Below are 17088 nucleotides of genomic sequence, written 5' to 3'. Positions count from 1 at the left end.
AATAAAATATTGAAAACGGCATGATTGTTATGTTTTTATGTGACCATAATATCACTTCTCCAGAAAATATAGCAATATCATGGGTATATTACACTGTTTTGACGACAACAAACTTGTAATGTGCGAGGTTGTAAAAAAAACGGGGGGGGGTGCTTAACTTAATTCTTTGTGTATATATCACGATATTTTAAAAAGTTGTGGACGGATTATGACAACACTTGGTGGATGAGTTGTGTCGTTGACAAGAACAAGCCAATTAGAGTTTGGTGTGTGACAAGGACGAATGGTCAATATCCAGATCTGGCCTATCAGTGGATACAAAACGTAAACTGTTCAGTCTGGCAGAGGTATGCGCTCTACCGAGTGCCCGTTCTCATTGAGAAATGTTTCTGCTTGTTCTTCGAATCTGAAGTCAGACTGTAAGGCAGTTATTTAATGCCTGGTTATCTGAAAGATTTCTACATCTAATACATGAAGGTTACATGTTAACAAATGGACAGGTGGATTATAACCGATAAACTCTGGCTTTATTCTTCTCCTTGTTTCCCATGTTGATTTCTTTCATTGTTATACCTGAATGCTGGTAATGCTCAGTCAATCTGTCCACCAAGGTTGATGGCCCAGTAAATCTGTCCACCAAGATAGATGGCCCAGTCAATCTTTCCGCCAAGGTGATTGCCCAGTCAATGGTAGATTGACTGGGCCATCACCAGCATGACTAGTTGTTCATTCTGCAATGGTTTGAAATGCTCCATGATTTAATCCTCCTGTAATGGGTGATGTTACTCACATGATCCTTTCTCTGCCAGTAAGTGCATGACATAGAAGCTTGAGATGAAGAAATTAAAAGGGCCGGTTTGGGCACAAAGACACCACGTGGAAGAAGCTTTAAATATAATCATGCAGTGTTCAGTGGACAGACTGCAAGGTGATAAGGTCATATACGTGTATTCTTAATTTTTAAGTACATAACACATGCAGCAATCTACATTCATCTTCTTCTTCACTATTACAACTTTTTCGTTCGTATGCAGCGCAAGGTTGCAGAGTAGCATCATTGGCTGAGGTCTGGATTTGAACCCAGGCTAAACAGCTCAGAGACGAGTCTGTCCTGTCATCTAGTCCATCCTGTCAGGATTACTACATCTTTAACGGCCACAATTGTTCTCACCTTGCAAAGACTTCCGCAGAAGGTTTTTGGTTGGAAGTCTTTGAAGAACCGGCTGGCCAAGTCTGAAGGTGGCAAGGATTTGAACTGTCCATTCAGTGTGTCGGTGAAAACTCGTCGACACTCCACGAGAAACACTGTGGGATCTTTCACATACACCCACAACCAGTTGTGGCAGACAGGTTTTCCATACTAAACGTCTCTCGAACGATGCACACACACATCGACGCATCACTCGGTATGTGAAACATCAGGGTGAGGGTTTATTGCTGCCTCGAGATTCAAACACATGCGGGACGCCTCAAAGTTGAGTGTGCATACCTCTGGGCTATCCTGCCAGCCCAGCCATCTACAAGATACAAACACTAAATAACACAAATTTAATTGTGCTGTGTCTGATCATTCTCAGGTCAGGTCACTTACCAGTTATGAAATTGGTTAGACAGATATCCAGGATTTGGATTTTAAACACAAGGACACCAAGCTTTGCTCCCAGAGGAATGAACATGATGCCAATGGATATTCTATAAGGACCTATCTGGTTCAGTAATGATTTTTATGGAGGGAGTAATGTGCCTGCCCTGCCAAGTCAGGCCTGCGGATGGTGCCAGTCCACACAAGATGTCTGATCCTTAAATGCCCTCTAAAATGGCCTAACAATCTAGTAATCAGGCAAATGGATGAGCGATAAATGGCACTATTGTCTACATACAACAGTACCTAAATCGCTAAATGAATTTTCTTAATCCTCCTTCCACCCTGTGCATATTACATCTTGCTCCATCCTATTCATCATGGTACTGGAAGATCTGGCACATACAGACTTGGCATTTAATATGGAATATTTTTTTTGTGGGGGTGAACTTACTTTTCAAGATGTCTTAGAACCAAAAGTTCATTGGAATTATGTTGAAATTATTCTAGATTTTGTTAATGTGACCTTTAAAGGAAACAAAAACCACATTTGACATTTCGAAACAAATAAATTGATCCTTGAAAGTGATGTAAACTGATATCGAACTCAATTCATGGACAGTACTGTGTTAAACTTCTGTACGTTTTCCAGAAGTATCTCTTTATTTTGCACATTAGCCAAATTTTTTTTTTAGCAAAAACAAAAGTTAAATTACGACTGGGATTGCCGACAGTAAAATTACAGATCAATACTTCGTGTAACCCCCACGAGCATTCAGGAGAGCACGGACACGTTGAGGCATGCTGTACACGAGATTTGCCAAGGTTTGGACAGGAATCTCTTGCCATGCAGTGACAATAGCCTGCTGCAATTCACGCACAGAGGTCGGCTGCTGGTCCAAGTGGTCGATTTGACGTGTTAATTCTGCCCACAAGTTCTCTATCGGATTCATATCCGGGGACATGGCAGGCCACTCCATATGCTCTACACCACGGTCAGCAAGAAAGTGTTGGATCATGCGAGCACGATGAGGCCGTGCATTGTCATCTTGGAAGACAAAGTTTCCTCGAAAGGCTGCACGAGCAAATGGAACCAATGTTTCTTCCAGAATGGCCCTGTACTTGAACTGGTTCAGGTTTCCATTCAGAACAACCAGGTCAGTTTTGCCCCCTGCATGAAAAGCAGCCCAAACGGTCACCCCACCACCTCCAGCTTGGACTCTTGGCACTATAAAATCTTTGTTGTAGGCTTCATGCACTTGTCTGCGCACTCGGACGCGGCCATCTTGACGATAGACCAGAAATCTAGACTCGTCACTGAAGATCACATGATTCCAGTGTCCTGGCTGCCATTGACGGTGCTCTCTGGCCCACTGCAATCGGCGCTGGCAGTGTTGTCTGGTCAGGCGTGGCTTTCTCAGGGGATGCCTGGCACGATAGCCTGCTTGAACCAGTCGTTGGTTGACTAGCCTTCTGGATACAGGCACATTTGTCAGTTGCTGCCACTCAGCCCTAAGCCGATTAGCTGACTTGGTACGGCCATTGCGGACTAACCGGTGCAGCTGGCGATCATCCCACCTTGTGGTTCTGCGGGGACGTCCTGGCCTCGGTATTGGAGTAGGGACACCCCTCTGAGCATTTCGTTTCAGGATCTTTGACACCTGACCTTGAGTGATGCCATACTGCCGAGCAATAGCACGCTGTTTCATGCCGTAATTTCGTAAAGCCACCACTCCATGACAAACAGCATTGTCGAGTTGACGGACCATCTCCAGAGGAAGCGGCAATAACTTTTGGAGACGTGCAGCAGTTGTTTTCCACTAATACAGAACGCAACAACCCTTGTATACCCGACTGTGAAGCCAATCATCAAATGCACCTGTCCGTGCATTTTGCCACGCCACCTGTGATATAATCCTGTTGTTGACTTGTTGCTGCGACAGACAATCAGTGACATGGTTCTTTTAACAAATAAATCACCAAAGTGAAAAAGAAACTCACCAGATTGATATACTGAGTTAAGAAAGTAAACCCAAGTCAAGAAAAAAAAATATTCCATATTAAATGCCAAGTCTGTATGATCTACATTGTCTCCAGCAGAAGATCTATATAATCCCGGCCAATGGCTACAACAGCCAATATGTAAGACTAAGCCTATTTAATTTTTACAGTTATTGTAATCGTTATGGAGGAGTTTGTAAATACAGAATGTCTCAATAAAATGTATACAGACTTTATATATCAAAAACTATACTATCTCGTCATTCTGCACTGCCTTATGGGTAACAGCTGACTGATAGTGTACCATCATTCCATCACAAAAGAATGCCGTCTGTTAGGTATTAGTAACACTCAACCCCCCTACTCTGTTTTTTTGATTGTTTGTTTGTTTGTTTGTTTTAGCTCAACTGGACTTTAGTCGGGTAAGCTTATGCAATCGAGCAGTGTCTGTAGGTAAATCAGTCAGTCGGTGAGTCACACTCTTCCATGAAGTCGAAGGAACTGTCCGTATAACTCCACGATAGAATTATGAGGAGGCATAGATCTGGCGAAGGGTATGAACAATTTCGAGAGTGTTGAAAATTCCCAAGAGCACAATGAGCTCAATCATTAGGAAATGGAAAGAATATGGAACGACCCAGACTTTTACGAGAGCAGGAAGTCTGATGACCAAACTGAGCAACCGGGCAAGAAGGACCTTGGTCAGGGAGGTGACCAATAACTCAATGACCACTGTGACAAAATGACAGGGTTACTTGGCTTCTTCTTCTTTCGTGTATCATCAGATGGCCAGCTCAGTGTCGTGCAGCCATGCCCTCGTCTCTGGTCCTACGTCGAAGAGGCCGGCTTCTGAAGGTGGTCTGTATAGGGGGCAGGTGGTAATTATGTGTTCGGCAGTCTGCTCAGGCTCGCCGCAATCGCACGCGGCGCTGTCTGCCAGGCCCCACATCTTCAGCGATGATTTGAAGCGGCCGACCCCCGCACGTAGACGGTTCAGCAAGGTCCATTGCAGGCGTGGTAGGTCTTCTCCTACGACGCCACCTCCTGGGTCCCAGATGTAGTGGTGGATGCGGGTGGGCCCGGCCGTTTCCCACACCTGCTTCCAAGATGCCGCCAGCCATGCGCTTCTAGACAGGTCCTCAGGGATAGAACTGAGCATCTCTTGTGTCGCCTTGTTGGAAGGGAAGAAGACGACAGCCTCTCCGCGGCCTTCCCTACAAGTAACAAGAATTGTGAAACTAATGTCGCCACACAATCATTGAGCTGGCGGGCCAAGGTACAAGCCAAGGTCAAGACCAAGACCATGGCATAGAACGTCCTGTTCAGGACGGGCGGCCATTCCGACCGTCGAAAACCAAGGCCTGACAGTGCTCCAACTCAATGTTACTTGGCTGAGATGGGAGAACTTACCAGAAGGACACCAGTCTCTGCAGCACTTCACAAATCTAGGCTTTATGGAAGAGTGGCCAGACGGAAGCCACTCCTGATAAAAAGGCACATGACAGCACGCCTGGAGTTTACAAAAAGGCATGTGATAGACTGAAAGGAACCACCTTTAGAGGACATTTTTCCCCACAGAGCAGGGGTTGGACTTTTTTGGGGCACCATGGTCCCCTTTTTGAAGCAATGTTTTATGGCCGGGTGGCCTTCCTGCTCGCCAACCCTGTCAGTCGCCTCTTGCAACACACAGGGAATTACCAGTGAACTGGTACTCAATTTGCCAACCTCGGAAGGATGACAGGCTGAGTCAACCCCCCTGGCATTAATTCAGCAATCGACCGGGATTCGAACCCAAGATCCTAGGATCCCAAGCCGGCACCCTAACCGCTAAGCCAACACCAGGCTATGTGATAGACTGAAACATTGAGGCAAAATGCTATGTAGTCTGATGAGATGAAAATTGAACTCTTTGGCCTGAATGGAAAGTGCTACATCTGCCAGAAACCGAGCACAGCTCATCACACCCATCTAACACCAGTGCATGAAGTATGGTGGTGGCAGCATCATGCTATCGGGATGCTTTTCAGTGGCAAATACTTCGAGACTTGTAAGGATATATGGAACAATAAATGGAGTCAAATACAGGCAAATCCTTGAGGAGAACCTGCTTCAGAGTGCAAAAGACTTTAGACTGCAGCGAAATTTACATTCCAACAGGACAATGACCCCATGTATACAACCAAAGCAACACTGGAATGGCTTTAGAACAGGAATATGAAAGTCCTTGAGTGGCCCGGCCAAAGCCCAGACTTGAATTCCATTGAGAATCTGTGGAAAGACTTGAACATTGCTGTTCACCGACGCTCCCCATTCAACTTGACAGAGCTTGAACAAATCTGCAAGGAAGAATGGGAGAATCTCCGCAGATCTATTCCAGATCTATTCCATTTACTCTTACTATGTCTCTCCGAAAAGACCGACTGGAAAACCCTCCCATCTACTTTCTCCACAATCCTCTCCAAGAAGTTCTGTCGCTCAAGCTTTTGGGTCTCACCATCTGCCATGATCTTTCTTGGGAAAACCACATTTCCAAGCTGGCCTCCAAACCCAGACGCCGACTGGGCATCCTCCATCGTGCGAAGTCCTTCCTTGGCACACCTGAGCTCCTCACCACATACAAGGCTTTCATCCGCAGCTCAATGGAATACTGTTCCCCCCTCTGGGCCGGTGCTCCTGCCTCACACCTAGCTCGGCTTCACGCTGTTGAAACCAAAGCTTTCAGAATCATTGGAATCTCCTGCGATGCAGCTAACTCTGAGGGCCTTTCACTTACTCACCGTAGGCAGGTTGGTGGTCTTTCTGTACCAACTCCTCTCCGGCCTTGCTCCCCCCAGCTCTCTCTGTGCTCTGTCCCCCAAATATTCCTACAGGTCGCACAAGATCTACCAGCATCCCTCTCATGGTTAAATTGCCACAATCTAGGTTCTCTGCTCACTTTCACTCTTTCATTCCCCTTTTCTCCCGCCTCTGGAACAAACTCCTTCACTCCCTTCAATTCCACTCCTCCCTCCAGGTCTTTAAAACAGCTGTTCACCACCATCTCTTATCTTCCTCCATCCAAAACCTTGATCTTTTCTACCCCCGCTAATTCACCCCAGATACACTTTTTTGAAATTCCAACTTCTTTCCTAGAAGTCCTTGCAGTGTCCATATGTTTTATTCCTCTCCCACCTCCCCCCAAGCCCTCTCCCTCCCACAGTTCTCTCGATGTCCCTGCTCTCAAATGTTGTGTTTGTGTCTTTCCCCCTCTATCCCCATCTTGTCTACCGCTCCCTTTATTTTGTGTTTTTTTGTGTCGGTTTGACTTTGTGTGATTAATGTTCGCTCTTTCACGAGCCTCGATCTTTTATACAAATTTTTTTTTTTTTAAGTCCAGATGTACAAAGCTGATACAGATATACCCCAGAAGTCTGGAAGCTTTAATCGCTGCCAAAGGTGCTTCTACGAAGTATTGACTCAGGGGATTGAACAGTTATGTAAATTAGATATTTCATTTTTTATTATTTCGTTACAATTTCTAAAAACAAATTTTCACTTTGACATTATGGGGTACGTGTAGATCAATGACAAAAAGTCTTGATTTAATGTATGTTAAATTGAGGCTGTAACATAACAAAATGTGAAAAAGTCAAGGGGTGTGAATACTTTCTGAAGGCACTGTAATTTGGATCATTGTGTAAAAAGAGGTCCAACACATACCTCCCAAACCCAACCCCTCGTGGGCTTTTCTACAAACTGGGTCAAAAAAAAATCCTGGACTATATCGAAGAAATTCTCATCTAATCTGCCCTTTCCTGAGCCCAATTCATCTCTGGCAAGTTAAAATCCACATAACAAAAGCTCTTCCCTTATCACATGCCTTTCTGGATTCTTCATGTACTCCTTCCTCAACTTCCCTTACACCAGCAGCCCAATAAAAGCATACTATTCTTACAATCCCTAATCTCTATCCACAGTCCACACCGAGAGGAGGGTTTTGTGATTGACATGTGCCTTTATGGAACCAAAAATCTTTTAAAATAATAAAAGATATGCACAATCAGATTACCGCATTGGAATGCACGAATCAAAGCACAGACTTGGCTGGCATCATCTAATTGTTGAAATACGACTCGAGTAAAAGACAGGCTTGCACACAAATGCATTACCAGGCTGTGCAGTGTGCAAGGTGCATGGAGAGGCTTTGCACGTATGCCAAGAGGCATGTTTGTGCCAGGATGAGTCGCGTTAATGTTTATTGGTTTCAAACGTCGTGGGACATATGCTCCTGCACACCAGCCAATTTATTCTCCTGACAAGCAGAAAGCTAACACCGGCGAGAACAAGTGCAGCAACCTTGTAGCGTTCGTCGTCGAAAATATGCATTTCATGCGAGTTTCGTGTAAATCACACAGGAAGGACTGCAGCCATATTTGCAGGAGCTGTAAATGAGAATCATACTTGCAGACAGACGGTTTTTTTCCTTTCCATTTTGTGGTTTGGAATGTGATGCTGTTGTCCAAGCAATGTGAGATAAAGGAGTCATGCAGGTGTGTTTAAAAGGTGAATGAGAAACGTAACATGGACATTTTTACCCCATTTTCTCCACTCCGTCCAAGTCTTTCCCCCACACTATTTGTCCCCTCATCAGTTTAAACAATGGTAGAGTATGCAAAGGGTATGTTCATACAAGGAACTTCGACATGGGAGGAGGTCATTTGGCCCATCATACCCACGCTGAAATTGAAAGTGAAATTGAAAGTGAAATGTACGAGGAAGACGACAAAAAGTTGGATGTTTTCATGATGTAGACAGCAAGAGGTCAGCAGGTGAGTAAACCATAACTCACATGCAGAAAATAATTCATGATTCCTCATTTTGTGAAGGACCATATGGTAATTATTCTCCTGCTAGAAAATATGGTTTTTGTTTTTGATACTCACAGCGAATGCGTTCTGCAGGCAGCTTTGTGCGACCTCCAAGAACTGGTACTCGAGGAGACAACCAGGCACTGAGATGTAGGCGAGGCCATCTGGGGCCGGACGTCCCGACGGAGGTTCCTCGGGCTGGGGTCGGCAGCCTGGTCCGTGCTCTCTCCACCATGAACGATGCACCGATACGCCCAAAGTGAGGATGTCACTGTCCTGTGAAGAGCAAACGGAAACTGCTTCATGAGGTCTGCAAGCAGATAGGTCAACTGGATTAATGTTTCTTGCACAAGCATGGCATGCCGAGGATGCTGCAATCTGGGTCTGTACAGCACCAGAAAGCTGGTTTGCAAGATCTCTTAATCTTGCAAAAACTCCAAAGCCTAGACATAAACTTCATAATATGCAGATAACAGGTTATTCTGGCTCAACAAAAATCACGATCATTATAATTGTAGTTCATAACAATAATAAAAATAAATTATGAGTACAGTAGGACCTCAACATTCATGGACCCCACGCGTATTCGTGGGTTCATAACATGTGGCTTGCATTCTACATTCGCACTTTGCGTATTTGCAGTTATATATATATATATACAGTCATGTGAAAAAGTAAGTACACCCCATGTGTAAAGTTTTGACTTTTTCAACATACAGCTATTTGATCTTCATTTCAACAATATTGATAGATAAAGGTGATATAATATAACAAATATCATGAAACTTTTACATTTTGTAGTCCATTGTATAATTTAAATAAACATAAATGCAAATTTCGCAGGTGGAAAAAGTAAGTACTGAGGAAGTCTACAAAAATATTCTGCTGCATTGAAGGTTCCCAAGAGCACAGTGGCCTCCATAATTCTTAAATGGAAGAAGTTTGGAACAACCAGGACTCTTCCTAGAGCTGGCCGCCCGGCCAAACTGAGCAATCGGGGGAAAAGGGCCTTGGTAATAGAGGTGACCAAGAACCCGATGGTCACTCTGGCTGAGCTCCAGAGATCCTGTGTGGAGATGGGAGAAACTTCCAGAAGGACAACCATCACTGCAACACTCCACCGATCTGGGCTTTATGGCAGAGTGGCCAGACGGAAGCCTCTCCTCAGTGAAAGACGCATGAAAGTCCGCTTCGAGTTTGCAAAAAAGCACCTAAAGGACTCTCAGACTGTGAGAAACAAGATTCTGTGGTCTGATGAAACCAAGATTGAACTGTGCAACTCCTAAATTTAGTCCAAATGGCTTAGAATTTCACCACAAGGGTTTATTTCATACACAATTTTTTTTAAAGTGTTAGGAGACTGACTTTTCTAACTTTCATTTCTAAGAACCACCCTAATATATATATATATATATATACAGTCGTGTGAAAAAGTAAGTACACCCCATGTGTAAAGTTTTGACTTTTTCAACATACAGCTATTTGATCTTCATTTCAACAATATTGATAGATAAAGGTGATATAATATAACAAATATCATGAAACTTTTACATTTTGTAGTCCATTGTATAATTTAAATAAACATAAATGCAAATTTCGCAGGTGGAAAAAGTAAGTACTGAGGAAGTCTACAAAAATATTCTGCTGCATTGAAGGTTCCCAAGAGCACAGTGGCCTCCATAATTCTTAAATGGAAGAAGTTTGGAACAACCAGGACTCTTCCTAGAGCTGGCCGCCCGGCCAAACTGAGCAATCGGGGGAAAAGGGCCTTGGTAATAGAGGTGACCAAGAACCCGATGGTCACTCTGGCTGAGCTCCAGAGATCCTGTGTGGAGATGGGAGAAACTTCCAGAAGGACAACCATCACTGCAACACTCCACCGATCTGGGCTTTATGGCAGAGTGGCCAGACGGAAGCCTCTCCTCAGTGAAAGACGCATGAAAGTCCGCTTCGAGTTTGTAAAAAAGCACCTAAAGGACTCTCAGACTGTGAGAAACAAGATTCTGTGGTCTGATGAAACCAAGATTGAACTGTGCAACTCCTAAATTTAGTCCGAATGGCTTAGAATTTCACCACAAGGGTTTTTTTCATACACAATTTTTTTTAAAGTGTTAGGAGACTGACTTTTCTAACTTTCATTTCTAAGAACCACCCTAATATATATTGTCGCGATCCCGCCTGGTAAATGTTCCCAGCACGGAATACGGACGTGAATGTCCGGGCTTCAAGTAATCCACGGAGTGGACAAAAGAGACGTAATCAACACAATTGTGTTTTAATCGGCCTTCTAGGGGTAAGGCACGATGCTTTATTGGCTCGATCACAAAAACCATGAAAGGTAACAAATGGAATAGGCTGCACAAGCCTGCAGGAACGGTCGGCCACAGACGCTCCAACAAGACGCAGGTAAGATCCTCGCGGCTCCAATCGACGAGCTCCGGGACTCGAAGGATACCAGGATGGAATACCACACAAGGCCGCCAGGAACGGTCGGCCAGGAGCTCCAACACGAAGCAGGCAATATAGGACTCACAGTTCCAATCTACGATCTCCGGGAATCACTCGTTCTCTTCCGGAATCACTCACTCATACAATCCATAACTATAAACGATCAGCACAACTCGCTGTCGTGAGGCGTAACGAAAGTTCCCTCGCCTCGAGGCCTCGAACCTCCGAGCTGCGTCCGTATATTGAGATGGCGGCCGCGCTCTCTGACCCTCCACCAATCACCTCCCGACTCGCCTCCCAATCGCGTGAGGCTCCAAGGAGGTTACGTCAGTGGTGGGCGGGGCACTCATTTGGGTGAGAACAAAGGTGGTTTCACCGGGGGGTTTCTCACAGTCCTCCCCCCCTAAGTAAAAACCCCGTCGAATAGACGGCGTTTTTAAAACCAGTATTTGTAGTAGGTGCAAATCACATGGCAAGATGATGGCGGGAATTGCTAACAGGCAATTAACGCAATTAACAATTACTAACACTTGTTAACAACAATAACGAAACAACGCAACAATACAACGCAACGCAATGGCGCAACACAATAACGCAACAATAACGCACTTATTAACGCAACAGGCAATTAACAGGCGTTAACAGGGTAAACAATGAACCAGTTTTTTTTTTTTTTTCACACACAATATTAAACACCATACACCCCATTAACATCTACCCCACAAGAGTTACACTTCACCCAAAGCACAATAGAGAAACAAGGGAGCCAAACTCAAGGTGGGGAAACATTTACAGGAGGGAAACGGACCGAGACCTAGAGCGGCGGGTTCTCCTCCGGTGTCGAGAACGACAGTCATATGCGTAATGACCCCTTTCACCGCACTGGTAACATCGATCTTTCGGGTCGAACGGCCTGCGGACCAAAGGGCGTCTGAAACGAGGCCGCCGCGACATGCCATTCGACATCTCGACGCACACCCGCGATCCGCAAATTAACCTTCCATCAAGGGCTCTGACCGAATCTTCAGCATCTCGTGGATCTTCAAACTCAACAACCGCGAATCCAGGTGGGTTCCGAGCAACCCATACGTTGCGGAGTGGTCCGTAATGCCCGAAGACCCTCCCTAGCTCGGCTCTCGCTGCTCCATTGCCCAGGTTTCCCACATATACCTTAGCATTAGCGTTCCTGCTGAATCGCGACATGGCGGGAGCGGTCCCTGAGGAGCACGGCACCTGAGGTTGGCTTGACGGGAGGCTCGGGTGGACTTCAGCTGACGCAACGTCACCGTCGGAAACTGGAGTCGAGGCGCTAGGCTCCTCGGGCCAGAGTGAAGATATGTCTGACTCCGCCACTCTCTCTGCCTGTTTACTCTGGGCTCTAGGGACCCCCCCACAGGTCAGAGTCAATGACTCCTCCCTGGCTATGGCATCATTGCCAATCAGCAAGGAGACCCCGGGTATAGGGTAGTAGGGTACTACCACACAGGTCACTGGACCCTTAAAAATGTCACTCCGGACCTCGAGGAGGGCAAGGGGGTACCGGCCAAGAACCCGGTCAATGCCCCGAAGGAGGGTATACTCGCCGGTATAACGCATCTGAGAGGCCGGAACTACCCCCACCCGGAGAACACACCGTGTCGCCCCAGTATCCCGAAGGTATTTGGTCTCAAACTTCAGCATCGAATCGGGGCCACCCACTAAGGCTGTCCCTGAATACTCCTGATGCAGTGGATGAATGGAATTAGCCCCGGTGGCAGTGACCTCGGTCACCGATGCCACCGTCGTGTGCGAGGGCCCGGCGGATGAGTTCCACTGATCTCCCTCCGACTTAACAGGAGGGTTGCCTCGGTAGGCCGGACTGGCGGGATTAGAGAAACAGCGGTTTTCACCGTGCCCCACGCGTTTGCAGAAATCGCACCAGGGCCCTGCCCTGGTCTGCGGCTCGCGAGCGCCCCCAGTGGAGGTCATCGGAGAACCCTTCCCCTCGATCCAGCCGCCGGGCAGACGGGGGGCGGTCTTGATCGCAGACTCCTCCGTCTTACGAAGCGACTGCGTGACTTGCAGCATTTTGCACGCCAAAACATGTTTATCAATAAGGTTGACGCAGTCTGCCAAGGAAACAGTGTCTTTGTCGACAAGAAACAATGCTAAGTCAGGCGGAAGCTGTTGATCGATACGGTAACGCACCAGGAGTTCCGCAACCGCTTGAGGTAACTCAACCTTGCTCCCCTTGAACCATCTCTGCAGCTGTTCCAACAAGGCCCGCGAATGTTCCTCATAGGTTTGACTGGACTCACGAGTCCAGCTGAAAAAATTTCTCCTATAAATACATGCGGACACCGCATAGGCATTCAAAATCTCGGCCTTCAATGCCCTGTATTTGTTTGCGTCCTCGGTTGCCATCCTCGCATATACCTCCCTCGCCTTCTCAGATAGATGGCTCACAAGATGGCCGACCCACAAGCTCTCATCAATGCCACCGGCAGCCAACAACTTCTCCGCCATCTCCAGATACGCTTCTGGCTTCGTGTCTCCCGTCCAGTCCGGCAAACGAACATGAACAGTTTCCGGGACTCTTGCAGCAGACCCCTCTGCCCGCAGTCGTTCAGTCAACATTCGCAACTCATGCTCTCTGACGCGTTCAGCTTCTGCTGCCGCATGCTCTCTCGCTGCTGCCGCACGCTCTCCCTCTGCTGCTGCACGCTCTCTCTCTGCTGCTGCCGCACGCTCTGCCTCTGCCCTGTCATTCTCCCTGTTATACATGTCAAGTTGTTGAACCGGAGTCAGCCCGGTCCAGAAGGGCGAACGCATGCATTTAGTCATGATGGGATCGCTTCCTAACATCTCGGTTTGAGTGCCCGGGTCAAGGCTGCTTGCGTCGCTCACCTCGCCACCCACGTGACTGTCAACATGATCAGGTTGAACTCTCACTTCCCTGGTCGACATAGCTTGGCTACGAGTTATCATACGACCAGGCACAAAACACAACCTCAAACACAACGCTCTGTTGGGGAAATACGACACAACTACGCAATATCACCCGCACATCAAATTGCCAATGAGAAAAATACCACGTACAAATACTCACGTTTTTTTTTTTTTTCGGTTGTTTGGAGGGATCCGAGGCTATTCGCTTATTCTTTGTCGGTTGTTTGGAGGGATCCGAGGCTATTCACTTCTCTGCCCAAGACAGCGTCCTACGGCGAGAAAGTTCCTCCCAGACGGCGTCCGCTGGTGAGAAGGCGATGAACAGATGCCAGAAGATGTCGTCCACTGCAGAATTCCCGTCTCAATCGAATGGCTCTTACTTGAATGATCCTAGGACGAGCAACCCATTTGTCGCGATCCCGCCTGGTAAATGTTCCCAGCACGGAATACGGACGTGAATGTCCGGGCTTCAAGTAATCCACGGAGTGGACAAAAGAGACGTAATCAACACAATTGTGTTTTAATCGGCCTTCTAGGGGTAAGGCACGATGCTTTATTGGCTCGATCACAAAAACCATGAAAGGTAACAAATGGAATAGGCTGCACAAGCCTGCAGGAACGGTCGGCCACAGACGCTCCAACAAGACGCAGGTAAGATCCTCGCGGCTCCAATCGACGAGCTCCGGGACTCGAAGGATACCAGGATGGAATACCACACAAGGCCGCCAGGAACGGTCGGCCAGGAGCTCCAACACGAAGCAGGCAATATAGGACTCACAGTTCCAATCTACGATCTCCGGGAATCACTCGTTCTCTTCCGGAATCACTCACTCATACAATCCATAACTATAAACGATCAGCACAACTCGCTGTCGTGAGGCGTAACGAAAGTTCCCTCGCCTCGAGGCCTCGAACCTCCGAGCTGCGTCCGTATATTGAGATGGCGGCCGCGCTCTCTGACCCTCCACCAATCACCTCCCGACTCGCCTCCCAATCGCGTGAGGCTCCAAGGAGGTTACGTCAGTGGTGGGCGGGGCACTCATTTGGGTGAGATTTCACCGGGGGGTTCCTCACAATATATATATATATATATATATATATATATATATATATATATATATATATATTAGCAGAAGTACCCCGGGTGGGGGAGGGGAGGGGAGGGTTAGGGTTAGCCCACAAAGCCCCGGACGCCCACAAAGACCCAAAAGACACTGAAAACCGCAAAGGCCCTTGAAGACTCAAAAGACCCAAAAGACCCAAAATAACCAGAAGACCCCCAAAGACTCAAAAGACCCAAAATACCCCATAGACCCAAGGTACCTCAAAAACCCTTAAAGAATCAGAGGACCCAAAATACCTCAAATACCCCAAAGATCCAAAAGACCACAAAGCCTCAAAAGACCCCAAAGACTCAAAATACCTAAAAGACCCTAAAAGACAATGACGACCTAAAGACCATGAAGATTTCAAAGACCCAAAATATGCTGAAGATCCTTAAAGACCCAGAAGACCCAAAATACCCCAAATACACAAAATATCCTGAGAACCCATAAAGACGCAAAAGACCACGAAGACGTAAAAGACGCAAAATACCCAAAAGTCCGAAAAAAACCCTGAAGACCCAAAATACACTGAAGACCCTAAAAGACCCAAAATACCCTGAAGACATGTAATACCCATAAGACCCTTTAGACTCATTAATCCCTAAGATCCTGAAGACATCATGATTTTGTCCATTTCAGCAGGAAGATTACAAGGTGAGCAAATCCTCTGAGCTCTGTTCACAAGGATGTTGATCAAGGCAATTTTGTATCTCGTGGAGCTGTAGGAATTCCAGCGAGTATACTGCCCAGTGAAGGTAGGCTTCAGGTAGATGGATGTAGTGAAACCACGTGCGGATATCTTTCGACCAACACGTCCAAGAATGGTAAAGTGTTTGAAGATTCCAGCTCCATGGTGAACTTCAGCGCTGGATGGAGAGTGTTGAGCTGTGTCAAGAATGCATCACAATCCATCTGAGACTCAAACAAAGCAGAAATGTCGTCAACATACCGATAGTATAGGATGGGAACATCCACACCTTGCCGACCAGTAAGTTTCTGCATTTCGTGATAGCCCACAAAGATATTCGCAAGCACTGGGCCTAATGGAGAACCCATGGCCACTCCATCAGTTTGGACATACATAATGTTGTTGAAACTAAATTCCACTTGCCTTGTTGCTGTGTTCATCAACTCCACAAAGACTTGTTCTGAGATCTGCAGATGTTCCAGATCACTGTGATATAGCAGATGTGCACATATATCAATAGTCTCCGTCAGCGGGACATTCATGAACAAACTTTGTATATCAAAGGAGGCGATTATGTTGTCCGCATTTGTCGGTGTTGTAGCACAAATTGCTTCTACAAAAGTGAATGAGTCTTTAATCACGAATTGTGAAAGTGACTCCAATACTGGTTGCAGTTCCTCTCCCAACCATTTGGCCAGTTCATGTTGTGCCAAACCAACCATGGACAATATCGGTCTCAGTGGGACATTTTCTTTGTGGGTCTTTGGCAAGCCGTACATTCTTTAATGGGTCTAAAGGGTCAGTGTCGTGGTTATTTAGACATGCTTATAAATGCACTAGTTATCATCTCTTCCGGTCTCTTTGCTGTGAATCGCCTTGAAGAGTACAGCACGAAAAGCTTCGGTGTTATTGTCATTGTGTCGTGTTTCTTTTCCTTATATTAAAGTTCTGTAGTACCAAACATCTGTTTTTACTCCTGCCGGGGAGTAATGCATTCGATCGTGTCCGTCCGTGTGCGTGCGTGCGTATGTGTGTTCGTATGTTCGTGTGTTCGTGAACAGGATATCTGGAAAAGTTCTGAACGGATTTGGATGAAAGTTGGTGGGATGATTGCCCTTGGGATAAGGAAGAATTGATTCGTTTTTGGTGAAGCTCAGGATATCATTCCGGATTCAGGAATTTTTTGAAGGATTTTTTTACCATTGGAAGATGGGGCTCAGCAGCGGCCCCCCACGGCGGGAGTATGCGCTCTACTGAGTGCGTTCTAGTTCTTTTTTGTTTTTTTTCCACATCAGTAATGGTCTCCTATATCCGCCACCACTGATATTAATTCAGCCTGGGAACTCTTCCACATAAACCTGCTCTCTCTCTCTTGTGTACAGATCCATCCAATCTGATCTTCAATGGTCTTACCCATCCTCCCACTCTTGGTACCCTGAATCATGTGGTGAGGCAGTTGCTTTAAAACAAGTTGTATCCTCCTCCTGG

General features: G+C 46.4%; 1 protein-coding gene across 1 annotated transcript in view; it reads right to left on the bottom strand.

Annotated features, from left to right (window-relative positions):
• LOC137433138 (sodium/potassium-transporting ATPase subunit beta-1-interacting protein 3-like) overlaps window positions 1–17088 on the bottom strand; it is a 303574-nt gene that overhangs the window by 34610 nt on the left and 251876 nt on the right. The window contains exon 4 of the mRNA XM_078783348.1: window positions 8506–8706. Coding sequence (XP_078639474.1) covers window positions 8506–8706 — 201 coding nt within the window. The remainder of the gene's footprint in view (window positions 1–8505; window positions 8707–17088) is intronic.

The sequence above is a fragment of the Myxine glutinosa genome, chromosome 8 (genome assembly GCF_964187855.1).
Source record: "Myxine glutinosa chromosome 8, kmMyxGlut1.1, whole genome shotgun sequence".
Lineage (NCBI taxonomy): Eukaryota > Metazoa > Chordata > Myxini > Myxiniformes > Myxinidae > Myxine > Myxine glutinosa.
Note: the sequence above shows the minus strand (reverse complement) of the source record. Positions and strands in the feature narration are given on the sequence as shown.